General features: G+C 54.2%; 1 protein-coding gene across 9 annotated transcripts; it reads right to left on the bottom strand.

Moving 5' to 3' along the window:
* Window positions 1-1,271: 1,271 nt before the first annotated feature.
* On the bottom strand, window positions 1,272-18,230 carry CHST1 (carbohydrate sulfotransferase 1). 9 transcript variants are annotated; one of them, XM_074336268.1, is made up of 6 exons: window positions 17,767-18,229; window positions 9,868-9,950; window positions 8,708-8,746; window positions 5,334-5,457; window positions 4,612-4,711; window positions 1,272-3,423 (listed from the first exon to the last, which is right to left on the bottom strand). In XM_074336268.1, exon 6 carries the CDS (start codon window positions 3,379-3,381, stop codon window positions 2,146-2,148), a length of 1,236 nt encoding a protein of 411 aa, XP_074192369.1. In that variant the 5' UTR covers window positions 3,382-3,423; window positions 4,612-4,711; window positions 5,334-5,457; window positions 8,708-8,746; window positions 9,868-9,950; window positions 17,767-18,229; the 3' UTR covers window positions 1,272-2,145. The 9 variants fall into 9 exon arrangements, with proteins under 9 accessions (XP_074192369.1, XP_074192365.1, XP_074192366.1 ...); XM_074336264.1 differs by having other exon boundaries at window positions 5,285-5,457; XM_074336265.1 differs by lacking the exon at window positions 9,868-9,950 and having other exon boundaries at window positions 5,285-5,457.
* Window positions 18,231-25,519: the final 7,289 nt, after the last annotated feature.

Below are 25,519 nucleotides of genomic sequence, written 5' to 3' on the forward strand. Positions count from 1 at the left end.
GAGAAGCAGTGCCTGTGAACCAGAGGCCGAGAAGGGGGCACCAAAAGCTTCCTGGTCTTGAAACAGGAGGGTTTAAATCATACTATCTCCCTTTTGCAGAAAAGAAACCTGAAGCCCAGAGAGATAAACCTTTAACCCATTGGCCACTTTAACAGTCATGACCCCTCAGATAAAAGACTACATTTCCCAGCTTCTTTTGCAGCTAAATGTGACCACATGACCAGGTTCTAGTCTGTGAGACATGAGTGCAAGTAATGTCAATAACTTTGGGATTTTGCTCACAAATGACAGCGGTATGCCTTCCTGTCTCCCTCCTTTTCTCCTTACCACTGCCCGGTGAGCTATCTTGGACCCTTTAGCCAAGGGCAACACTTTAGAACAAGGGAGCAGCAACAACATGGAAAGAGCAAGGGCCCCTGATATCTGGGCACATGACGTGGGAGCCACCACAGCACAGCAGCCCTGACCAGCTTACGCCTGCATGCACTGCTAAGTGAGAATGAAACACAATAGCCTGTTTTGATTAAGCTACTATTTTCTGAGGTATTTGCTATAATGGCTGACTCTATATCCTCCTGACTCATATAATACAGCCCAGGACCAAGTCTCAGAAAGCCCAGGACTACTGGGGCTGCCTAAATCCAGGCACTGTCACTGTCCCAGGACAACAGAGCTGTGACCTCTACCACAGAGGCCAGCTGTTTTCTTGAAACAAGAAAAGAGCTAGGGAAGTTGCTTGAAGGAAGTTGCTAGATTGCCAAGAATGGGAAAGGAAATAAGCATGTCTGATACTGCGCCAATGTAGACACCAGGACATCTACAGTAGTGGTGAAAATACTGAACTACCTCCAGGCCAGCTGATAAGTAGCAACTGCCCTGAACCAACCCATCCTGCGAATGTTCCCCCTCCCCAGCTATCCTTGCCCCAGACCCAACAATTAAAGGGGTAACACCTGGCATAGGAATGTGTCACAGGACTTCTTCCTGACCTCTGGACATTGATGCAGCAAACCATACCACTTGTTACATTTTTAGTATCACCCCTGGCTATAAATATTTTGAACATCACCTGCCTGGTCTCAACTGAATGGAGGTGAAACCCTGAACTCAGTGTGGAGGGTGATGAGGATGACATGAGTTCTGAAAGGCAGAGAGTAGTCATGGACTCCCCACCACCACCCCCTCCTTCTCTCCTCCCCAAAGCCAGAAACACCTAGACCCCACTGAGGCCTGCCCTCACCCATTCGGAATGTCCCACAATCACACCCAGATATTATTGCACTCTTTTATTTACAGAAAACACAGATAAAGCATTTCAATGTTCATTTAGCAAACTGATCCACTCTTTTTCTTTTTGGCACAAAGAAATATCACAGATGGACCCCAAGATCAATCAGAAATCCATAAGATTTATCAGCCATCACTGGTCCAGGGGCAGCCACAAGACTCAGACAGACAGACAGACAGCATCGCCACAGTCTGGAAAAAATAAACAAGGTCCATATTCACCTCACAGTAAAAACCTGCTCACCGACAGGCAAGGGCAGGCAGGAGGGAGCAGTTTTTCTACTCCAAAGGGAGCAGTGGGCAATGGGGGCAGGATGCAGGATGAGGAGGGATAGACACCATTCATAAATTAGAGAGAGGTGGCCTTTTTGTTTTGAACCTCTTACCTTGTAGAAGTAAGACAGTGCAAAAACTACTATACCCTGACCACTCATCCATTCGAAAAGCTTCAGAAGTCATGTGGTTTGAGGTGTCTCTCCTGTGGGTGTCTGTGTGTGTGTGTGTGTGTGTGTGTGTGTGTGTGTGTGTGTGGCACGCGCGCACGGATGTGAAGGTGTGAGTGTGGTGCTTGTAAACATTGTCACCATCCACACAGAGACCCAATGTCCATGTGTCTGAATGGGGTAGAGTGGGGACTGTACCCCACTTCCCTCCCCCTCTGCCCCAGTGATTCCTGTCCAAGACATAGTGCAAATTTCAGAGATAGAAGAGGCAGAAGGAAGTGGGGGGTGGGCAAGGGGCAGGAAGGACGCAAAGACAGGGAGAGAGAGGGAGGAGGAAATAAGGCAACAGTTAAAAACGGTCCATTTTATCAAAACCAACACCATGTGCCCCTCACCCCCACCCACGGAGCCCCCGTCACGAGAAAGGGCGGAAGTCCCGTTCCTCCACCAGACTGATGGAGGGGTTCTTGAGCTCCTCCTCGGAGGCGGCCATCCTGTAGCCCAGCTGCGCCAGCACCCGCTGACAGGCGTTCTGGGCGAAGGCCACGATGTCATAGGACAGGCGGAAGCGCCACTTCTCGGCCGTGGCCGCCGAGTTGCGCACGGTGCCGTATTTGTGCTTGCCTAAGGTGGGGTCACCCTGCGTGTTGTTCTGGATCCAGCGGGCCACGTGGCTGTCCAAGGGGATACCCAGGAACCCGTAGATCTCCTCCGTCTTCTTCATGGGGTTCCTGGCCAGGTCCTCGTAGCGCACTAACATGTACTTGCCTTTGAGCCACGGGGGCCTCGTGAGACCGGTGGACACGGAGTTGGAGAAGTCCTCGCACACCGTGGTCAGCTGTGTCACATCCAGGTTGTAGGGCTTCCTCCCGGTGCCGTACCAAAGCCGCCAGAGCCGGTACGTGTCGCGGAAGGTCTCGCTGCGCGAAGCCAGAATGCCACGCGGGTCTCGGACCAGCTGGATGACCTTGAGGTTTAACCGCGGATCTTCAACCAGGGCCCTCAAGTCGTTCACCTCGGGCACCCGCACCGTCTTGATGGCCACGTGGCTGCGCTCACGACAGGCCTCGGCGGCCAAGGTCAAATTCAGCAGGCCGCACTTGCGCACACAGTCGCCCTCCTCCAGCACCAGGTCGGCGGGGCCCCGAGGGTCGCACACGGGCCGAGAGCACAGCACCCTGCTGGCCCCGCGACGGAAGATCCTGTCGGTTGTGTGGTTGACAGGCGGCGGCTTGATGTAGTTCTCCAGGAAGTAGAGGTCACAGTCATAGAGGCTCCTCAGGAGATCCCGGCTGGCGCCCAGCATGACCCGCCGGTCCGCGGGGCTCTTGCCCTGGGTGAAGCGGGGAATGAGCGTGTTCTGGACGTGATAGAGGGGCTCGAACAGGTAGAAGACATCCAGGTGCTGGTTGAAGAGCTGGCCCACGAAGGAGGAGCCGCTGCGTGTGGTGGCCAGGATGAGGATGTGGGTCTTGCGGGAGAGGTTATAGGCGAAGGTGGGGCCCTCTTCGCACAGCCGCTCGGCCAGCCCCGCCTCGGCCAGCCCCGGGCAGGTGTGGAAGGATTTGGCGGTGAAGGTGCGGATGGCCGTGTACTGGATGGCAATGGAGGCCAGCGCAAGGAGGAGGACGGCCTTCCAGGAACATTGCATGGCTGGGCACCGTCATGGGGCTGTTTCTCCACCTTGCAAGGTCTGCAGGCAAAGACGGGCAGCGGTCAGGGGGCAGCTGGGCTTGTGTGCCTCACACGGACGAAGAGTGGGTCTACAGGGGGCCCAGGGCTCAGTCATGCACCTAAGGCCTGAGCAGCTTCTACAGTAGACTTCACCATTCTCTGGAGGGTCCCAGGAGTTACTGGGGACTGAACAAACTGATTCCCTGTACCCCGTTCCGCAGGGTTTAACGTACAAACATACAGAATGCTGCAGGGGCCTCCCAGCGGGACTCTCAGTTCCTTAGTGGGGCCCTAATGGGCAACAAATTCACTTTCCCAACTCCCACACATAGGGAGTGACCAGTTCCTGCCGTTAGCCATTCCCCTGTCACCGCCTGTCACCCTGCCGGCATCTCCTGGGTCCACCTGCATCTTCTTTCACCCCTGCGAGCTGACCAGTTCCCCATGTGGTCATCTTTCCTCCATCCACTGTTCACCCGCAGGAGGAAGAAGAGTCCATGTCCATTCCTTGCTACCTAAGCCTGCATGCAGTAAGGACCCTGACACACTGGGAGTCCGTGGGCTGCCAGCATCCACGCACCCATGCCTATTGGGCCAGAAAAGGTGGCCAACTGTGTCAAGCACCACCACCCCCCAAATTATGGATGCAGGTGACCAACTTACTCCAGATGAGGACTACTGGGGCCCCAGGGGTCTCAGTCAAATGGCCCAAAGCAGAGACAAGTCCAGGGTCTGCTGAGAAGCATCCCTTCCCAGGCCCCAAGGTCCTCCAGAACTTGCTCCCAGCCACAGGGGGAAGGAGTCCAGGCCATGGAGCAGATGGCCCCCACTGACAGCCGAGCAAACTGGCCTTCCAGGTCCCCCACCCCAGCCAGTCCTCAAGGGTCTCCACCCTTAGGCCTTCAGCCCCTTCTGTCCGCAGGGTGAGCTCAGGGACCCACCTGTAACCCAGAAATGGCCCCAGAGAACCAGGAAGGACAGAGAGGAGAGAGAGGGGTGGGGGGGAAAGGGGCACCTCAAGGAAAGCTGGGGGGATAGGGAGGGCCCCCAGAGAGCAGGAAACGCTGAAGGGTATGCCCAGGGTTCAGGGCAGGGAGCCAACCTGATCTCCTGGAAGTCCCCCAAGTGAGGCTACTTCAGCTACCAGGTCCCGGGGAAGGGCTGGGACTGCTCCAAGAGCGAATGCAGGGAGGGCGCCACCACTCACCAAAGAGGGGCTGCTCCGAGGAGGGAGTCCACAGCCGCCAGGTCTCCTGGCCTAGCTGGCAGTCTCAGCCTGTGCAGTAGGCAGCCCTGTGGCCAGCAGACTACAGGGAGACAGGGAGAGGAGGGCTTCTGAGGATGAGGATGGACTCCTACCCCTTCTTTCCTGTATTCTGTGCCCCACTGCATTCCTCTAGGTCTGGGTGATGAGGGCTCTGCCTGCTCTCCCAGATCTACCCAAATAACCCAGTGCCATCTCTGATGCCCTGGATCCAGCCCTCTGAGTCTTGGGCTACATCCCACCCCCTCCCCCCACCTCCCCCAACCCAGACCCTCCTAACAAGCCACAATCCCTCTGCTCCCACCAGACCCAGTGGGCACAGGGAGCTGGCAAGTCTGTACCCCCAGCTGCCCAAGCCTTAGTGCCACACACAGTCAAATACCCCACCCACCACCCAAGGATGCTGCAAAGAAATCCACTGGCCACAAACACCCCCAGGCCTAGCTATCTCTGTTCAGCTCTAGTGACCAACTGACCCAACCAGCCCCAGTGCTCAGCCTCTAACAATGCAGCAAAGCATCAGAGTCAAACTTATCCCAGAAAATTGGGCCAGAGCACAACCCCAATTTGTTCTGCATTTGAAATCAACACAACAGGCTGACCTTTCAAAATTCACCTTGTTCAGGAAGGGTTTAGGGGAAGTCAACAAGGGCAGTGGGCCTCACCCCACACCTCCAGGTGGAAATGGCAGCTCAGTCGTGACAGCCCAGATGCTGAAACCCACAAGGAAGGGACATCCAGGGAGGGAGGTTCGTCTTCCAAGCACACTGGAGAAAGGAGACTGGCTACCTGAAACTCAAAGCAAAAGTGGACCAGGGAGCATTCCCGACCTTCATGCTCTCTGCGGATTCTAAGTTAGAACAAGATCATAGCATTATTTTGGTTAGCTAAAGTACTATTTCCAGAGTACTTCCTAAGTGCTCCACCCTTTACCTGTGTGAGCTTGTTTATTGCTCGCAAGAACTTTATGTGGAAACCAGTATATGCTCCATTTCACAGATGAGAAAGTTGAAGCACAGAAGTAAAGTCACCTGCCTGAGCTTACCTGCCTGGTGTAGCCCACATCTAGCCAGTTCCCCAGAACCCACGCTCTTTCCCTTTAATATGTGACTTTCTGTTCCTCCCGCTTGCTTGCACTTGGTCTTCAAACATGCTTTCGATTACTGTCCCCAGACCATTTGTGATAGGACGCGAGAGAGACTGGGCATTACAAGGGGGCGGACAGATGATTTCCAAGGCTGAGAGCATGTTCCTTCCCTTTGCTCTCTGGTCTTGTTGATCTATGGGCTCATGGCTGGGGAGGCAAACTCATGTGCTTTTTGAATATTCTTCCCATGTCCCACTATTTGGTGTGACTTCTTTGGAGGTGGAGTAAGTGGGTCCTCATTTCCCAAATGTGTATCACTACCTGGCTCAGCTCACCCCACTCTCAACACCATGTTGTTCCTTACAACCCCCGGTGGGAGGTCAGGGTCCTCACTCCCATTGTGCAGATGGAGAAATTGAGGCTCAAAAACTAAGCATAGATGCATAAGCAAATAAGAAGTAGCAGAGATTCAAATCCACTGGATCAGATTCTTAGGCCAGTGCTCTGCCCCTACAGCGTCTGCTTAGGGGGGAAGAAACAAAGCTGGAGCAGTCTGCTGACCTTGGGGAGAGGCACAAAGGCTGGGCTGAGAAATCAGTGGGCCCGCTGAGGCTCTGGGGGCTCCGAATCCTGTTCTAAGTATGAAATTCCACTTAGTACCTATAGGAAGTAGTCCCATGTCACCAGGTGTCAGTAAATAGGGGAAGGGCACAGTCTAGATTCTTGGGAACCTCCAATGTGAAGAGAGAAAAGACACAACCCTGATCACACCCCATCCGACCCCTACCTCACCCCATGGCAGCAGAGGATGCTGGGTTGGATGAGGTACTCACCCGCGTAAGTGCCCTAAGACAAATGTGAACACCTTTAAAGAACATGTAGTGCTAGGAAATATTTTTACATCATTTAGGCGCCAATTCTTTAGTTGTGGTGCCATTGCATTTGATTGTACTTTCTTTGTATTTATTCACAAACGTCTATCAGATACCCAGCACAAGCCAGACACTGTTCTAGACACTATGGGTAAAATAGCACGAAGGAAGGATCACACTTACTGGGCATTCACGATGTTTGTCCTGGGCATATGCTCCCTTCACAGGCATCAGCTCATCTCGCCCTCATGCCAACCCTGTGAGACTGATGCTGTTATAGCCCCACTTTACAGATAAGGAAGCTGAGGCTCTGCAAGGTTAGATAACTTTCCCAAGCTCACACCCCTAGTGAGGAGCAGAGCCAGGATTCCAGCCCAGGCACTGTGCTCTGGAGTCCATGCTCAAATCCTCCTTCCTCATCCCTATTCCATTCACATTCCACTCCCTTTGGTCCCCACCAAGAGAGGAAACAGAACCCTTACAGAGATTTCATTTAACTGTAGGATTTCAGTTCCAAAACCAGAATTCACCCGGGATTTTCTTTAAAGAGGCATATCCTGAGGGGAGGGCACCATTTCAGTTTCTTCCCTCCACTACCCCTCCTCACCCCCACTCAGAGAAACTTAGGGCAGTATTGGAAGCTGCCACCTTTGCTAATGAATCAGAAGTAACTGAAGCATCTTGATGTTATAAACCCCGAAGAAAGTGGGATTCAGATTCACAAGGCACAGCTCAGGCACCAAGGAGGGGAATGTGTTCAAAAGCCCCATCGCAGGCCACCCCCTGCTCCCTGGGAGGGCAAATCCAGGGCATGGGAACAGGAAGATGGAGGAAGGCAGGCCCTCCTAGAAATGTCCCCACTCTCCTGCCAGCCTGGCAGAGGGGGGGCCAGGGCTGGCCAAGCTTCCTTGGTATGCTAGAGGCATGTGCCCTGAAAACCGGAGGCCCCGGGGCCAGGTCCCATTGTTCCCAGAGGAGCTTTGGCCACTGCAAGGGACTCCTCTGTGCCCTCATCCTCCAAGCCAGACTCTGAGCCCTCCCTAAGCTTCTAGCAGCTTCTGGCATGGCCTCCCTCCACCTCTGGTTAATTGAAATCCATGCAAATCTTAGACTCAGAATCTGTAACTTCTCTTGGAAGGCAGGGGAGTTGGTGAACTCCCAGTCCCAACAGAAAGCTCAGATTTCAGTGTCATCCACCTTCACATTAGGGCACAGATTTAGGGCATGGTAGGGAGTGGAAAACAGCTGTACATTGGAGACATATCATTTAGAGCTAAGAGCTCAAGCCATGGAACACACCCACTTGGCAGCTGTGTGGACCTGTGTGATTCTATGTCTCTGAGCCTCACTTTCCCCACCTGTAAAGTGGGTATAACCATAGTAGTGGTTGTAAGAATTAAAAGACTTAAAGCATTTAGTCAATGTCAGGCATAGAATATGGCACAGCCTCATGCTTGGGACATGGGCTCTAATACCGGCCCCATTGATGGCCAGATTTCTTAATCTCTCTGGGCTTCTGTTTTCTCACCTGCAAACTGGGGATAATTTTAACAAGGCTTTTATGAGGACTAATTCATTAATACAGTGCCTGGCATAAAGCACCTAATAAATGTAAGTTACTATGATCATCATTAAATGTCTTGTTTGCTTTTTGTTTAGGAGAAACGCCTCAGAACAAATCATCACTGACTCTGGCAGTGAGGCACACACTCTCCCCGACCACTGTGCCCAGACCTCTGCCAGGCAGACCTCTGCCAGGCAGGCCTCCGCCCACTGCCCCTTCTTCCCTGGCTCCTCTCCCCAGCCCCGGAACTTTCTCATGCTGAGCCTCTGCAGTGGCTTGCCTTCTGCCCTCTAGTGGCCGAATCCTGTAGTGCAGCCGCTTAGCCCTGCGTCTCTGTGTTCAGAATTCCTGGCTGGTTGGCTGCAGCTTAACGTGAGGATGAAGCCAGCGGGAGGTGATGTTGCAGGATGCAGTGAGGTGTGATGATGACACACCCACCCAGGCTGCAGCCTCTGCCTTGGGCACCTCCTCTTCCTCACCACACACCAAGAAGCAAGGAGCAACAGGCAGCCTCACCTCATCCCGTGGGCAGCTTCTCCCTGGTCTCATTCCACCCTGGCAGGGGAAGGAACACTAAACTGAATGTCACAGGCAGGAGTAGCCCGCATTCCCTGCACTTCCCTGGCCGGGTGACCTCACCCCCTGGTCTCTCTGTGCCTTGGTTTTTCCATAGACACAGCAACTCTAAGGACCTCCCAGGTCTGACCACCACGGGGCTTCTCTGATCCCAGGAAGGTCCCATAATCCATTTTCAAGACAGGGCCACACTTGCTGCAGGCAGGGGGACCCTTTTTTGGGAGTTGGAAGACCCCAGTCATCTTCCAAGAAGATACCAGGGCGGGGTATCTCTGTCTCCCCACCTCAGCCCGATCCACGGCTGCCCCAGTGGAGCCCAAGAACCAAGGGGCTCTGCCCTCTAACAAGTTAGCCCCACCCTGTCCTCCACCTCATCCTCCTCCCGCCCCATGAAATCCCATGCAACCCAGAGCTTTGCTTTTTCTGGGCCACTGACCCCTTAGAGAGATATAATCCCTCTTCCTAGAAAGATCCATTTGTGCCCATAATTTTACACACACAATTAGAAGGCTCCTAGCCCTCCTAAAGCCTGCCCATGGGTGCCCCTTCTCTTCCCCAGAGACCTAACCTGTCCATTGGGTGCACTCTCCCAACCCTAGGATTGTCTTTTCAACTGATTCTATCAGAGAAGGCTCCACAGATGTGTATATACTAATGTGGAGTATTAGTATGTACTTGGGTCATGACCCAACATATATTAAGTAAAAAATGCTAGCGCCAGAAAACATGTTGGCAATAGTATACCAACATTTCTCATTTTTTAACAGCTGACGTGTGTGTATAGATGTAGGTATTTTTATATATGTGTAAACAACCACTGAAAGAACTTGCACTGAACCAGAGGGTAGATGCACCGGAGGGGGGAGCTAGGAGACTGGGGTGGGAGGAAGGTACCATTTCCATTGAGCTTTTCCGTTCACTTTGAGTTTCTTATCTTTGGGGGACAGAGTGAAGCCACCCATGCAAGAACTGGAGGACTAATGAAAGGGTGGAGGCTGAGAATCATTGGCACCTCACTGGGCCAACGATTCTGTCCCCAGGGCAATGCCAGCCAGCTCTCCCCTTTCCCATGTTCAAGGCACCAGGGTCAAAGTCACTACCTTTCTGCTAGCATGGGGCTGTGTCTGCTCAAGTGGGCCACTAAGGACAGCATTCGCCTGGGGCTGCTGAGACAGGGCAGGAGCTGAAAAAGAGCAAGACCTCAAAAGGGACCTGGGCTGTGGGGAGCAGCGCAGGCCTGAGTTGGGAAAATTACTGCCCTCCCCGTTTTTTCTCCCTAAAAAACAGTGTGTGACGCTCTGGGGTGGTAGGGAGAGCAAAGGAAAAAATATCTGAACATCAGATTTCTAACCAGACTTAGCAGTCGGTATGGAGGGGCCCTAACGCTCTGGGGTCCCAGGAACTAGAACGAGGGGCAGAGGAAATGGACAGGGAGGGAGGAGTTGGTGAACAGGCCTCTGGGATGGAGACACAGAAAGGAAATGCTTAATCCCTACGTCTGTAGTAGCCAGCGCTGATCCACCATAGATGTTTGTTTAGTTAAAGCTAAAACACATAAAACAGCAAGGTTTCTTCTTCCTAAGGAAAATGAGGTGATGAAATGAGGCAAGTGGAAAACAAAGATATAAAAGGCTAAAAGAACTAGAAGCCAGGTCAGTGTACAAGAGCCACACCACTTCTGGGCTACACATAGGGGTCAGAGCTATCTGGCAGCCAATGGGAAAAGGGAAATATTTCATTTACATGTTTCATAGGATCCACGAGAGGAAGATTAAAGTATCTGCTCAAAAGATGCCCAGCTATTCCTGATACTGAATGCAGCACCAGATTTCTCCTGAGGGGTCTCCCTGAGAGCCCTGAGCATATACTGACATCCTCAAGACCCCATACCTACAAAGCCCCAGGACAAGTTTCCTGGGTCTGTGTTCTAGAACATCCTTCAAGGTGAGCAGTATGCTAGCACAAAATTCAGCCAAATACCTTCTGGGGAGGTGATCTGAGAGCGTCCAGACTTAGCCTCTGTGGTCAGCCCAGGGGAGATTGGAAGCACCAGTGCTTTTCTTTGGGGTCCTGCCCCATCAACTTGAGACACTGTGAGGTCTATGGACCTGCACCAACACAAACATGGTGCTTATGTATAACCTCTCGAGTCCCTGGGCTGTGGCCTATCTACAGACCCCATGGGCTGAATCACTACGTCCCTTCAGCACCTCCGGTGGGGGCGAGTTCTCACAGTCCTGATACCCAAGAGAAACATGCAAAGAGTGACTGGTCCACCAAATTTTCAGCAGCAGCAGAGCTCCTCAGCTGCCTCTGAGGAGCTCTGGAGTCCTCAGAGCAGGTCACTCCAGTGTCCATGCATGATGACACTGGGGACACCCATGGGTGTCTCAAGCCTCCTTGAGAAGTCAACCCTCATTGTAGCACCAGCCAGGCCTGGATTTGACTCCCGCTGCTGTTGCTTTATAGCTATCAGACCTTGAGCAGAGGACTTAACCCCTACAGGCCTCAGTTGTTCTTATCTATGAAATGGGAAAGACGATCACAGAATCTTTCAAATATTTAGGTTGGGAGACAGAAAGCCGATGAATGCCAATAGCTTAGCACAGTGCTGGTCAGTAACCAGGAAACAGGAGCCCTGAGAGTGATTTTTAAGGCTACCCTAACCTACAAACAGGCAATCGTGGCCTGCAAATGTTTAAAGAAGTTAAAACAGATGCCACAGTTTCCTCCATTGAAGCTCCTACAGCCTGTGTGCTTAGAGACCCTTGCTGTTCAGGCTACAGAGACCACCTAATGGTCCTGCCCTGGGCCCAGCAGCCCGATCTGAGGAAAGTGTTCCCCCACAGGAGGGAGGTGACTGAGCTCCTGGCACAAGGTCCCCTGTGACCAGCACCTCTTGGGGGAGGGATGAGTCAGAGGGGCCTGTTCCTTCAGGCCGGTCCTACCAGAGCCTGGCCTGTGGAAGGCGGGACCTTTCTGCCCCGACACTGGGTGGAAGTCCTTGGTTTCCTGTCCTCCCTCCCCTCCCCAGCAGCCACAGTCAGAGTCACAAAAGTACGGAGGCCCTACCCCCTGGACACCGAAGCTTGGGCCCATCCTCCTAGATTCAAGGATGGGAAGCCACCAACAGGAGCTCAAACACAGGCAGCTGCTGCTGAAGGAGCAGGGAGGGCATCCATCTTTCCCTGGATCCCCACGTCTCCTGTCTCAAAGCCACCTGCATAAGGCCTAGCTGGCCCCGGGGTATGGGAGAGGGCTGGACATGGGGGAGGCTGGCCTGAGCCTTGGGGCTCTAACTCAGAATGGAGGGGGCTGCAGAAGTGGATGCCCAGAGAGGATCAGGATTCTGGTTGCCATCAAGGGGGTGCTTACTGCAGGCACCACTGCCATCTGTCAGAGATGAGGAGCAGCGAGGCCCAGGTAAGTGAGGGAGCTTGTCCAAGCAGCTAGCCCACGGTCAGGCCAGGATACAAACTCAGCTCCGAGGATCCCCGAGCCCTGGCCCTGCCCACAAAGCTCAAGCCATACCCAAGAACAAGAGCACAACCAGCACTTGGAGACCAGAGGTGAGGGGCAGAGAGTACCAGGGCCAAGGTGGCCACCGGGGTCCCTTGCCCTTGGCATTCACCCTGACCCAGACATGGGTTCATCCGACAAACACCTATTTAAGGATCAGGTCCCTGCAGTGTCGGCTGGAAGGATGGGAAGCTGCCCATGGCCTTTCCTGCCTGATTCCCTGGGATGCCAAACAAGTCTGTGCCATCTCACTACTTCCCAGGGGTTCTTCCTCCCCAGCTGAATGACAAAAAGGAAGATTAACACGAAGAAGATATAAGGGGTGTAGACACACCTGGCGCAGTGTCACACCTGATAGCGCAGTAGCCAAAACACACCCTGCTGCCCAATCCAGGGCTCCAGGTCTGGCCAGACAAGCAGAGGGAAGAGTGGGTGGTTTCATGGCCAAGGAGACAGGAACGCTGAGCTCCTATGCAGCTAAGAGGACACCAAAAGATGTCTTTAGTACCACCTGGCCTGAAATGGTCTGGAATGAAGCACAGGGTTTGGGCTCAAGGCCCAGAGAAGGCCCCCTGCTCCCCAAGGCCAAAACTTACCACCAGGCTACAGCTGGTTACAAGGATGCCAGCATGACTCAACCTCTCTCTCCTCTCGCTCCTGAACAAGCAGCATTAAGGAGAGCCACCCATTGGTAACAAGACAATCAATGAGTATCGCTGCCCCCACATCAACAGGGACCGCCATAAGAAAACAAAATGGCAGCTACTCACTGAACATACACTTCACAGGTGAGGAAGTGAGGCTCGAGGAGGTTAAGTGATTTGCTCCCACAGCTGGGAAGTGGCCAAGTAGGGCTCTGGATTCAGACTATGGGGTGTTGTGTACGAGGTGCATATGCAGCAAGGTGTTCACATCCCCAAGGTTCTCCCTACAGGTTTCCCTTCCTTCCCCCTCCAACCTCCTAACACTCTTGCTCTGAACCACCCCAAGTAGCTCCCCTGACCCTGTACATACGTCTTAAATGGTTAGCAGCAACTCTTAGCAGAGAGTGAAACACCTTGGATCCTGGGCAGCCTGGCCCTCTCTGAGCCACAGGTTGCCAGGGAGCGGAGACCTTCCCAGGCCAGGTTAACGGCTTGAATGATATCTCCTCACACATAATGCTCTTAGCCAACTGCCTGGTACACGGCAATCAGTCAAGAATACCTTTGAATGTTCACATCCTACTTATCTGTTGTCTTCATCTGTCTGCAAAGTCCATGAAGGAGAGCGCCAAGGGACCCTTCCTTCATCCACCCCCCACTGAAGGGACTCGGCTAAGGACCCTCAGAGCACTGAAGGGACTCGGTGGGCGATAAACAACTTGCTACCCCCCGCAGAGATCCCAAATAGAGAAGGGCTGTGCCCTGTTCCCCATGCCCTAGGAGATGAGTGAGAGCATCCCTACACTTCCAGGCCCACAGCCTTCCAGCTCTAATCAAGGAGCAAACACAACGAGGGAATCTCTAAACATTTAGAAAACGCGGGAACTCTGTGCCCCACGCAGCACCATGGGGATTTATAAAGAACAAATCATGCCTGACAAACTTGATAGCTTTCTTGATAGAATTACAAGACTGGTAGATGAAGGAAATGCAGGCAGGGTAATATATCTTGATTTTTAGCAAAGCATTTGATACATCGCCTCGAGTAATCTTACAAAATTAATTCAAAAAGAGTTGGCCCTAAGCACTTGTCATGTGGCCAAAAGCAGGAGGGGGGCTGGTCCCAAGGGTCCCAGGTGGAGGAGGCAAGCCCAAGCGGGAAGGGGCTGAGGGACCCAGTTTGAGAGTGGGGGCAGGGCTGGCACTGGGTCAGATCTTATCTAACATCTTCATTAATGATCCTGAGAGAGGGAGTAAACAGTTCGTTAATGAAATTTGCAGAGGATATTACATTGGAAGGTGTTATGAACACCAATGAGGATAGCAAAGTGGTCCATAGAGACCTGGGGGAAGAGCCTTGGCAGGAAACTGAGCGTGGGGGGTGGGGGTGGGGAGGTGCTGGCCAGCATCTGGGGCTACCTGGAGAACCAGGGAAGAGGGAAGGGCATCCCCAGGGCTGGTGTGAAGCTTGGAGCAGCCACAGCGAGCTTGGGTTCTGGCCAAACAGGCAACCCCAAGAATCTCAGTTTTCCCACCTGTAAAATAGAAGGGCTGGCAGATATCAAGGATACTTTATAGCTCCGAGAGCTGGTAGGGATGGGAGCATGGAGCCCAGTTCCACCTTGGAGACAACAGTGACACTAAGAGGAGGGGCTGTCTGCAGGCCAGGGAGGAGAGGGCAGCAATGGAGACAAGGGCTAGTGAGGGAGACTAGCTGAGGTATCACTGTCACCCAGAATGTCCCTGAGTCGCTGCCTGAGGCAGGTACTGCTGGGATAAACAGCAGTGGGCAGGGCCCCCTCCCAGGTGGCTAGTGGGAACGGTCTGGAGCCCTGAGCCAATCTAGACCTGTAGGGCGTGCTGGGAACAATTGAACACAGAGGTTTAAGTTGGGGGAAGGAAGGGACGGCAGGGTCTGTTATCTTTCTGGGGAGTTCCTGGTCCCACCTTGGCAGACCATTAGGAGGGAGATGCCTCTCCAGCCAGGTGAACAAGTCTTTCCAGGATCAGGGAAAGTTGCCCCATCTCAATCCCTTCTGTCTGTCCTCAGAGCCTGGACCTCTCCTGGCCTAATCCCAAGGGGGTTGAGGCAGGAAGCTGCCCATCCATCTGGACTTGGCATTGTTCCCACAAGGCCCCTAGACAGGTGGAGTCTGAACAGCAGCCAGGGCTACCTAGCATGGTTCCAGGCCCCCAACAACCTAAATAAATGCTCCATGGGAAGAAGAAATGGATAGCTGGTGCCCAGCTGGGGGTGTACCAGGGCTGCTGGAGGTGGCTCTTCCAAAGCAGGAGACCAGCCCTGCCAGATGTCAAGACCACCTAGCAGGACAAAGAGGATGGATCCAGGTGAACATACTGGGGGCACTCTTTCCAACCCCCCTGAATTAATAATGACACTTAAAGAACACTTATGGCTCTGTTCAGAGTTCCTCATATTAATGCATTTGACCTTCACAACAGCCCTGTGAGGTAGGTGCTCTTCTCCCCATTTCACAGGGGGAAACTGAGGCATATAGTAGCACTCTGGAGCCTTGGCACCTAGCCAGAAGGCCCATGGGAGAAGCAACAGCCTGCTAAGAGCCACAGAGATAGCTGAGCAGCTTCTGATGGGGGCACCCCGTGGGTGGGGGAAAGGCAGCTCCTCCTTAGGGCCCCCAGAGCTTTGCCCAGCCTCTCCCTGCCCCCCTTGAAGGGAGTTGGTCCAACTCCTGCCACACTTGTGGAGCCCGATTTTTACTATATGTTTCCCTCTCCCCACCGTCACTACACCAGGTCCTCTGAACAAGTCTGTTTCCATGGAAACCATACAGTGACTCAGGGCTTCGGGACCTTCTCTGAACCAGATTATGAATATCAAATGCTCCCTCCCCACACACCAATGCAGAGTGAGTTGGAAAAGTAGAGAGAGACCCACAGTGGGTAAGGGAGGGAGACAGGGATGTGGGCAGGGAGAACAGGGAAGGGGGGTGTCACAAGCCTTGTTCCCCAGTGAGAGCCTGGCATCTGGGCCCCCTGCAGACTCAGTGGTGCACAGCCAGCACACACACACCCCTCCACCAGCACCATCAGCACCAGCCTTCCCATGGATCTAGGGCCCTGAGGGTGAGGTCAGGGAGGTAAGGGGGCCTCACATGGCAGAGTGGGCTGAAGGGCCAGGGAGAATAGAAGCTGTCTGCAAGCAGAGCTTGATTTCAGATGCCAAGGAGGAAAACTCTGGCCAAAAGCATTGCAACATTCAGCAAAGAGGGAAATTTGGATTTTAGGGGGGACATGTGCTTCTGCTTTGAGATGAGGCCAGGTGTTAGCCTAAGTGCCAGGTGGGGGGGCGTGGCCATGATTTCAAAGCCAACCCTTCAGGGTTGGGGGGATCATTTGTCCCCCAACCTGGCCTGGCCAAGAGCCACACACCTGCCCTGATTGGGGACAAAAACAGGGAAATTAAAGTTTGCAATGATGGGTTCCTGGCCTCCTGCAGGGGGTTAAAACCCCAAAAGTCACGCCCTCCTTTCCCCAGTAGTTCCCTGAAGACCCAGGAGGGAGGAGAAGAGAAGAGGTTGGAGTCTTGATACCTCCCTGGTGAATCCAATGTGTGAGTCATGACGGTGAGAGCACTTGGAAAAAGAAACAGGGTCATGGTGATGCCTGTCAATGTCCTCAGCTGCTGGGGACTGGAGCCTGGGAACTGCCTGCCCAGGTAAGGGCTCCGCCTGAGACAAGTGGCCCCACCTCGAGGGGAACCCCTGAAGACAGCTACCTGATACCTTGGCCACCACCTGCTTGCCTCTTACACCTACTGGTTCCTTTGGCTTGCCAAAGCAGCTCCCTCCGAGCCAGGGTGCCTACCTCCTGCCCTCAATTCCTAGGTCTCCTCTGTCCCCTACCCCTCCCAGATCTCAGAGAAATGTTTGTCCTTGACTGGACATCCACCTCCCCACCTCCTGCCTCCACCGCTGTGTAAATGGTTTTGCTCACCCTCTGGCACTTGGACTCCCAAGCAGCCCTTCTTAGGAGCCTCCCACTTAGGAGCAGTGTTTTAAGTCCGTGGAGATAACCTGCACCAGAGGTAAGGAACCTAATCCTGGGAAAGGCCAGGTCCCGGACGGGGGGAGGGGACACCCTGTGACTTCAAAAACAGGCCACCAACGTGCCACCCTAAGAAGGACCCTCAGGTCTTACCATTTAACCCCTAGCTTCCCGGCCTGGGCTACTCTGGGCTGTTACTGTGAAAGCAGGCATTGGGTTCCCAGAGCCTAGGAAGGGCTGGTCCCTGCGTCCTACCCAGAGAAGAGCGGGAGGTTGGTTCTGGCTTCCCGTGGGGGGCTTTGCACCATCTGGGGGACCCACCGGGAGCCAGCTCATCGCCAAGTGTTCGGGCGAGTGCGGGAACGGGGCTGGGAGCAGGAAGCCGGGGACAGCCCCCTGCCTCTGGTGCCGTCCTGGTTTGGAAAGTTGGTGCAGGCGTGGGGACCTCAGGGTCTCGAGGCGCCTCAGCAGCCCGGAGCCAGGCAGGCTGCGGGACGGTGAGCCCCGGGCAGCCCCCGAGTGCTCCGCAGTAGAAGGGAGCCTGGCGCCTCGGGGCCGGCGCGCGTCTCAAGTTTGCTGTCCTCCCTGAGTGGGGGCGGGGTGGGCTGGGGTGATCCAGGCACTCACCCGCCACCAGCCCGGAGAGCCCAGTCCTGCGCCCAACATGCTCCTGTCCTCCCCCGGCCCCGCATCGCCCGGAGCGACTAACCCGAGCGGAGGGGCGTCTCCCATAGCTGCCGAGCCCCTCCCGGCTGCTGCGGCGAGTGTCCGCTCCCGCCCGCCCCGGGGCCCGCCGGGCCCCGCCGATACCTGGTCGGGGGCGCACCGGGAGCCGCTGCAGCGCCCAGCGCCGGCTCCATCCTCGGGTCTGGAGTCAAGCTCGCCCCGGGCCGGCAGGCGGCGGCGGCGGCAGTGGCGGCGGCATCCTCCGCCTCCCGCGCCTTCCTCCTCGGCCTCCCTCCTCCCTCCTCTTCCACCGCCTCCGCGCGCCCCTCACGGGCCCCTGTTCATGGCCCGGGGACCAGAGCCTGAGTCGGCTCGGCCGGCGGAGAGCGTTCTCTGGGGCAGGGCACAGGACCGGGGACCCAGAGGTGCCGGGCCAGGGGCCGGGACCCAGAGCGCCGCAGCCCCGGGGGCCGGAGAAGAGCAGCAACCGCAGGCGCCGGAGTCTCACCGAGCGCCTGCCTGCCCGCCTTGAGTCCTGAGCCCAGAGCAGCGGCGGCGGCGGCTACAGCGCGGATCTAGCGGCTGGCGCTGCGGTCCCGGCTCCACCCCCACCCCCCAAGCCGCCCGCCCCTCAGCGGCCGCCCGCCCCCTGCTCTTCCTCACCCCGCCCGCGCGCCCTCGGCTCCCCAAGCCTCCCTGCCCGCTTTCGCCCCCGGCGCCGCCCCAGCCGCCAGCGCTCCGGACACCCCCTCCGCAGGCCGACTCCTGTGCTGGCCCCCACCCACCCCCTGAGGGGGGCCACACCCACACCCCGGGATTTGGAGGATGCAGGCCGCCCACTGACACCTCTCCTGTACCCTCTCTACCTACTCGCCACCGAGGGCGCTCACCGAGGCCCTTCTGCCTGAGTGCCCCTCTCCAGAAGTCCGGCTGGAGCCCCAGCCTGGCCCCAGGCCCAGCTGTCCTCTACCGCTTCCCAAGTCAGAGCAACCAAGGCACGCCAGCGCAACCCAGAACAGGAATCAAACACTTTCGATACCCATATTCCAACACACACCCCTAGGCCATCCACCCCGCCCCCTTTACTTTTCAGGTGTGGAAATGAATCCAGTTGTGCCTCTTGGGCAAGATCAAAGGGTGGCTGAGGGGGGCGTTAGAGTGGATTTGCTGGCGGACCATCTTCCAGGCCTGTCCTCTACCCTGCCCACCCCCTTCCTATCAAACTGCCCTCTTAGGTGGAAATCTGGTGTCACTGCTGTCCTTATGTAGGGAGACCTGGCAGCAGAGCCGGCAGGCTGAGCACCTCAGTCCTTCATTTTTGCATAAATATTGACTGAGCATCTCCCACTGAGCATCTGGATGGGCACCAGGGACACCTTGGTGACAAAACAAATCGACCCCTGGCCTCCCAGAGTGTAGTGGAGGAGCAGGGTAAACAAGTAGAGAACACCATGTCATCAGTGACTCCTGGGCTGGAGAAGACACAGGAAATCCCAGCTCTGCCATCACCTCCAACTGTGCCGGGCTGGTCACCACGGAGGCTTGCTTCCTCACCTGGAAGATGGAGATACTGGTCCTCACCTTACAGGGCTGCTGTTTTTAAAACACCAGACGGAAAAATGCATGTAAAGCACATGATAAGTACTTAATAATTGCACAGCGTTGGTAACTGCTGGCTGATTGGTGTTCAGGGAGCCAGGAACGAACATTCACTCACTCACCCAGAGGGGAATGTGGCTTCTGTGCTCCTCTGGAGGACTTGGAACTCGGGCCATCAAGTCTCTCTCTCTCCACCCAGAACCAGATGGTATGAAAGCCCCTGCTCGCAGGGTCCCACCAGACCAAGTGGTCATTTATCTTGGTCACAATTGCAAATTTGTAATTATCAACCTCCCCCACCACCATTCACCCCGCAGAGGATCCGCATCAAGCCAGTGTGATCCAATGTGCTCCAAACGTACTTTCCTGCAGTGGTAGCAGCAGCCTGGCCCCAGCCCTCCACACACCCGCAACCAGAGTGGTAGTACCAGGCCTCAATTCTACTTCAAGGTCACAAGATCTGTTTCCCCACCTGCCCTCCAAGGAGTGGCAGTGCTCTGAGATGCCTAACAAGAGTGCTGACCTTCCAGAAGCAAGGACTTCGTGTTTCAAAATCCCGTTTGTTCCTCCACAGAAAAGCAACCTCTAACAGCGCAGAGCTGAGCCATCAAAACTTTCCCTTTCACCCAGAGCTAATTCCTCCCCAAGTCTTCAGCCTGGCAAGAATAGTCAGGGTTTAGAGAGCACTTTCTCTATCTCACACTCTCAGATCCCAGTGCCTTATTTTTCAAACTCTGGTGTATTTCAAGTGGAGAGGAGGGAAATGTACATCTGGCTGACATGAAAAGATTGGTGTGGTTGTAATGTAAAGACAGAGTGGAATTTTGATTTTTTTTTTTTTTGAAGAACATTAAACTCTAAAACTAGACAAAAGGCCTGGTCTTGGGAACACAGGGATTCTGTTTCCAGTTTCCTGGACTCTCACAGTTGACAAGGATGAGTGTTTCATGAGCATCTGCTGTGTGCACTGCACTGTGGCAAGTTTTGTAGGAAAAAGGGAGGAGGGAGAAAACAGAAACAGAGGTTTTTTCTCAGGGAATTTTGATCCCACACAATGAAGTGGTGAAGGACAGTTGCCACAAACGTGATTGGGTATAAAATACATAGCCTTAGGATCAGAGCAAGTTGGAGCCTTGGAGAGTCATTCAGGCAAGGCTTCCTGGAGGAGGCAGTTAAAGTGAGGCTTGGGGGATGGCTAGGGTTTAAAAGGCAACAGAGCAGGAGAGCCTGTGAAAGGAAACAGCAGCCAGATGGAGTTTATGTGTAGACAACAGGAAGATTAATATTAATGGCAAATGTTTGAGGTTCTTACCCTGTGCCAGGCACTGTGCTATTTGTTTCGTGGGGGTTGTTTTGTTTAACCCTTAAGACAACCTTATGAAGGAGGTACTATCCTTTCCGTTTTACAGACGAGGAAACTTAGGGCCAAACAGATGAGGCAGCGTGCCCAGCTTTGCAGAGCTGATGAGCAGTGGAGCCAGGATTTGAGCGAAACGTCTGGCTCCACACACTAACCACTCTGCTGGGCCATGTCTGGCAGCCTGACTCTAACAGGGATGGCTGAGGGAAGGAACAAGAGCTCCTGTGCTCTAGGGAGGACAGAAGCAGGGAGTAGGGCCTTCAGAAGCCCCAAGACAGAGGGATTTCCTGGAATAGAGCCCCCAGGCCCTCCTGGGAAATCCAAAACCAGGCATTCCTTCTTCTCCCCTCAGCGGACAGTTCCCTGGGGTATTTAGAAATTGGTTAAGGGATTTGGGGGCTCAATATTTCGGCTTTTTAATATCTCTCACTTGCCCATGCAGAGGCGGTCTGTGCCACCCACCTTGTTATTTCAGTCGGTTCTGGGAGATGGATGGCCCAGGCTTTGATTTAAGACCTGGGGCTGCAATCCTCAATTTCCCCCGTCTCACGGGGAACAAGGACAAGGCAGTGAGCGCACAGAAGATGGCTTCTGGCTCTTCCTGAACTTCAGGCCTGAGAGCCCGCAGCATCTGTAGAGAAAGTTCCAACCAGAAAAGCCTGGGCAGAGGCAGTCAGGCCCTGTGGACCTGTCTTCTGGAGCCTCAGCTTCCCCACAGATGATGTGAAAAGAGCGCTGCCGAGGAGACCAATTCAGTGATAGGGTTGGAGGAGCTGAACGAACTCCTTTATTTCATAGATGAGCAAGCCGAGATCCAGAGAGGTTAAGCCACTTACACAAGGCCACACAGGAAATAAGTTGAAACTTCAGCTGGATCTCCAGCTTTTTGGGGAAAAGACCTCTTACACATCTTTTACCCTCCACTTCTGCCCTCTTTTGGATGAATTCTTGTTCTGGGTGAATTCTTTGTGGTTGAAATAAAACAAAAATTTGATAAACTTACCTCAGGCCAGATACTGGACTGGTCACTGAGATGTATATGATCTCATTTCTTCCTCATAAGATCTCCGTGGGTCACTGGAGCCAGAGATTTCCATGCTTGGCTAGCTCCTGGATTCAGAAGACCATATCATTTTGGCCAAAACCCCAAAATTTCTGTACTTGCCCTTTCCGGCCCTGTCAGGTCCTCAGCCAAAGCCCCTTGAAAAGTCACTTCACTGTCCCACTGACAAGGATTTCTGTGAACCCTCCAAAGGGACGTTGCATTGCTCCCAGACCAGTCTCTCAGCCACAGTCAGCTCTGGCCATCTGTCATGCTTGTCTCCTGTCCTAGAACTTGCCAAAGTCCACAAGGCTACTTAAAGTACTACCTCCACTCCCACCCCCTGCCCAGCCTCCCTGGTTATGGCCTTTGTGGAGAAGCTGATTTCCAGGCCAACGGATGACTCCTTGGGCTACCAGAGGCTGAGAGAGCAACTTCTTCATTAACACAGGGGCGCTAGGTCCTCAGGGTCCTGAAGCTTAACTGCTTATGCCCCAGGCTCCCAAGACCTCTCCACAAAGAGCTTGGCTACCACCTCTAACCCCGGGCCTCAAATGTAAGCCAAGGGGTCATCAAGGAGAGTACCATTCCTGCTTTATTCATTCTCTTCTTAGAACCACCTGGAACAGACAATCCCTCTCCTGCTCCTATTACAAAACAAAGTGTCCTAAGTAAATTAGAGGATATGCCAACTAATCTTGGTGGATGGAAGGAAACAGGGAAACTAAAGGATTTGCTTCTGGTGAGAACCTGAGCCACCACACAGCTGCTGTCCAGGCCATCCCAGCCACCCCGGGGCTCTGGAGCTTCTGGGCCTCACAGTTGGGAGGCAGGGTGCTCTGTGTTGGTTGTCAGCCCACTGAAGCCAGCCCCATCCCATCCTCTAGGGTCCATCTTCTTTCCTCCGGCCTCATGTAGTCTAGTCCCCCTCTTGCCAAGGCAAGTTTCATTCAAACCCCAAAGTTTCAGGGAGAAGGGGGAGGTCAGAGGGACCAATTGTCTGCTTCCTTCTGAGGAAGAGGCCTGCTCCAGCTGCCCTCTGGGGAAGAGGTCTAGCAGAGAAGTTGACCTTCCCTAAGCCACTCTGCTGGCCGTTGCCACACTTGCCCCCATGGAGGCCCAGGCTGAGGAAAACCAAGGAGTGCTCTCGAGCCCAACGCTTGCCCCAGTGTTTTCCAGAGCCTGCCTTCTGGGAAGTGGAGAGGTGGCCAAAGGGCCTGTGTTCATCTGGAGGAGACTTGTGCCTCAGGCTTCTACCCAGCCATAGATCCAAGAGGAGATGGACAGACTGACCAAAGGCAAACAAGGCTTAAGATGGCCACACGTCCTAGTATGTCTGATCTAAAAATAGGACCCAGTAAAGAGCTCCCAAGCGCTGGGGCTTGGGAGGTGGTGGGAGTTGGGGGCAAACAGAACAGAATTGTGGGCTGCAATGAAAACTCACATCATGGATAATTCCCAGCCCTCTGTAGGGCGTTTCCATGGCAAGGGAGGTTGGCCCGAAAAAACAGGCTCCTGGCAGGGCTGAGTTCCCTCCTCTGCTCCTGCCCACAGAAGCCTCAGGCCCTGGATCGGACAGTTCAGACCAGGGTGCATGGTCCAGCACAGAACCTGCCCCGGGACAGGTAGAGGCCCAGGCCCTGTGGGACAAGTGTCCAAGTGGGCATCGATAAGTAAAGCAGGACAGTGCCTGGGCCCAGGGAGCAGCTAATGGCACGTCCTAGGACTTAGGGAGGCCACCAGGGCTCTGGCCCAGACTCTAGAGACATGGGAGCAGCTGAGAACTCTAGTCTGGTCTCCTAACTGAGACGAGAAGAAATCAAGCCCCCAGGAAGCCTAGCTCCTTGTTGGTAAACTCTGGCCCACGGGTCCCCCCAGTTCCTTCACTTGCCTCCAGGCCAGCCCCTGCCTGTTCTGCCTCCTGCGCTCTCGACCATCACCCAACCTCATCCCACATCCTTCATTACCTCTTACTCATGGGACTCACCTCTAGTTGGCCCCCAAGGAAACCCCTCTCCCCGCCCAGACGCATTCCTGTTGGAAGATGGCAACAAGTAGGGTGAGAACAGGTACTACACTGCATCTCACAAGCGGGCACTGGAAGGCATGAGGTCAAGAAATAATTGCCAAGGCTGTCCCTAGGCCTCACCTCTGAGGAATCCTGGAGAAGCTCAGGAGACCTACAGACTCACCTTTTATGCCCGTTCTGGGGCATGAGTCCCGCCCTGGGGAGCCCAGCCCAGAGGCAACCAGGAGGCCGGCCTGCTGGGCCAGTGCCCGGGGTGTGAGCTGCCTCATGGGGGAGGCCTCCTTCTAGGGGGATCCCTATGGGCAGGTTTCTCCCCCAGACCCACCAGCAGCCCGCCTTCATTCACCCCAGGAGGGGAGAACGGATAAGTAAGCATTCAATGTCCACTTCCCTTTTCTCACCTTGTCCCCACTCCTCCTCTGCCCCCAGCCTCTCAGCTCCGAGGTGCCAGCTCAGAGTGCACCATCTGCAGGACCCCAGCCCCTGGCATTCAGGAGCCAGGAAGCCACATGGAGAATGGCAGGTATCCTCGTTTCTCCCTGCCCAGCCCCAGGCCAAACTGGGGCTCTTTCCTTCCTCCCTCTGGGAAGGAGGGGGAGTGGGTGTCCTGCCAGGTGTGGTCAGCCCTTGGTCAGGGGCCCATGGGCACCTCCCACTGGACAGCTCAGCCCTGGTCAATGGCGCACCGACTCTGGGAACTCAGCCCAGGAACAATGGGGCCATTCACACAGCCCGGGCTTTGCACAATGACCCCCTTGGTCTATGTCCACGGCTAGACGGTGAGTGAGAGTGAGAGTGAGTGTGTGTGTGTGTGTGTGTGTGTGTGTGTGTGTGTGTGTGTGGAGAGAGAGAGACTGAGAATGAGAATCTGGAGGTAACTGGAGAGCCCAGGCAGAGGCAGGAAAAAGAGCACTGACCAGGGACTTATTCATAATAATCCTGATCTCCATCCTTTGTCAGACAATTACTATGTGCCTGGCACTGTACTAGGTGCTTGCATTATCCTCACAACAAGCAAGTGACTCAATTCCAACATTACCCCCATTTTAAAGATAAGGAAACTGAGGTGAGTTCATAGAAGTCAGAATAATGGTAACTTCTTGGTCCATCTCCGTGACAAGACGAAGGTATTGACTGGGAAGGAGCACAAGGGAACGTTCCGGAGTAATGGAAATGTCTCTGCTTGGGTGGTGTTCACATGGGTGTATACGAGTCCATACGCAAACAGTCATTGCTCTGTCCACTGAAGACAGGCGTTTGGCTGTTATGTGAATTATATTTCACTGAAAAAAAAAATGATGGCCCATCAATAGAATGGAATATTACCCAGCCATAATTAAAGACGAAGACAGCTCTTTGTGTATTAATATAGATCACCAACACATGCTGTTAAATAAAAAAGAGTGTTGTGCAAAACAGTCTTTTCCAGATAGTATGAAAATACATATTTTAAAATACTGTCTATACATACCTGCTTCTGTGTGTTTAGACCATCTCCAGACACACACACACAAACCACGGCTGCTTCTGGGAAGAGGAGCCCCACTGCTGGACACACAGGCAGGAGAAGACTTTCCACAATATATACCCTTTACTTAACCCTGGGAGTCTTTATTCAAAACGCAAGTGAAATTATAACACTAGATGAGGGCCTGAGCTGTCGATTCCTGAGCCATTATGCCCATTGCTTCTGTGTGTTTAATTCCAAAATCAAACAGCCTCTCTCCACTCTTCCCACCCACCTCTAGCTTGTCTCCCCGCTTTCTCAAACCCAGCCAGAACTGCATCTGGAGGCTGCTGCCCAGCTGGGAAAATGTCATGACTAGGCTCCACTAGGGACCATCCAGAATCCACTGTGGCCTGAGGG

This window comes from Rhinolophus sinicus, linkage group LG06, assembly GCF_036562045.2.
Source record: "Rhinolophus sinicus isolate RSC01 linkage group LG06, ASM3656204v1, whole genome shotgun sequence".
NCBI classification, from domain to species: domain Eukaryota; kingdom Metazoa; phylum Chordata; class Mammalia; order Chiroptera; family Rhinolophidae; genus Rhinolophus; species Rhinolophus sinicus.

Coding starts and splice junctions, on each gene's coding strand:
- CHST1 (XM_074336269.1), bottom strand. CDS start 3,381: ATGCAATGTTCCTGGAAGGCCGTCCTCCTCCTTGCGCTGGCCTCCATT.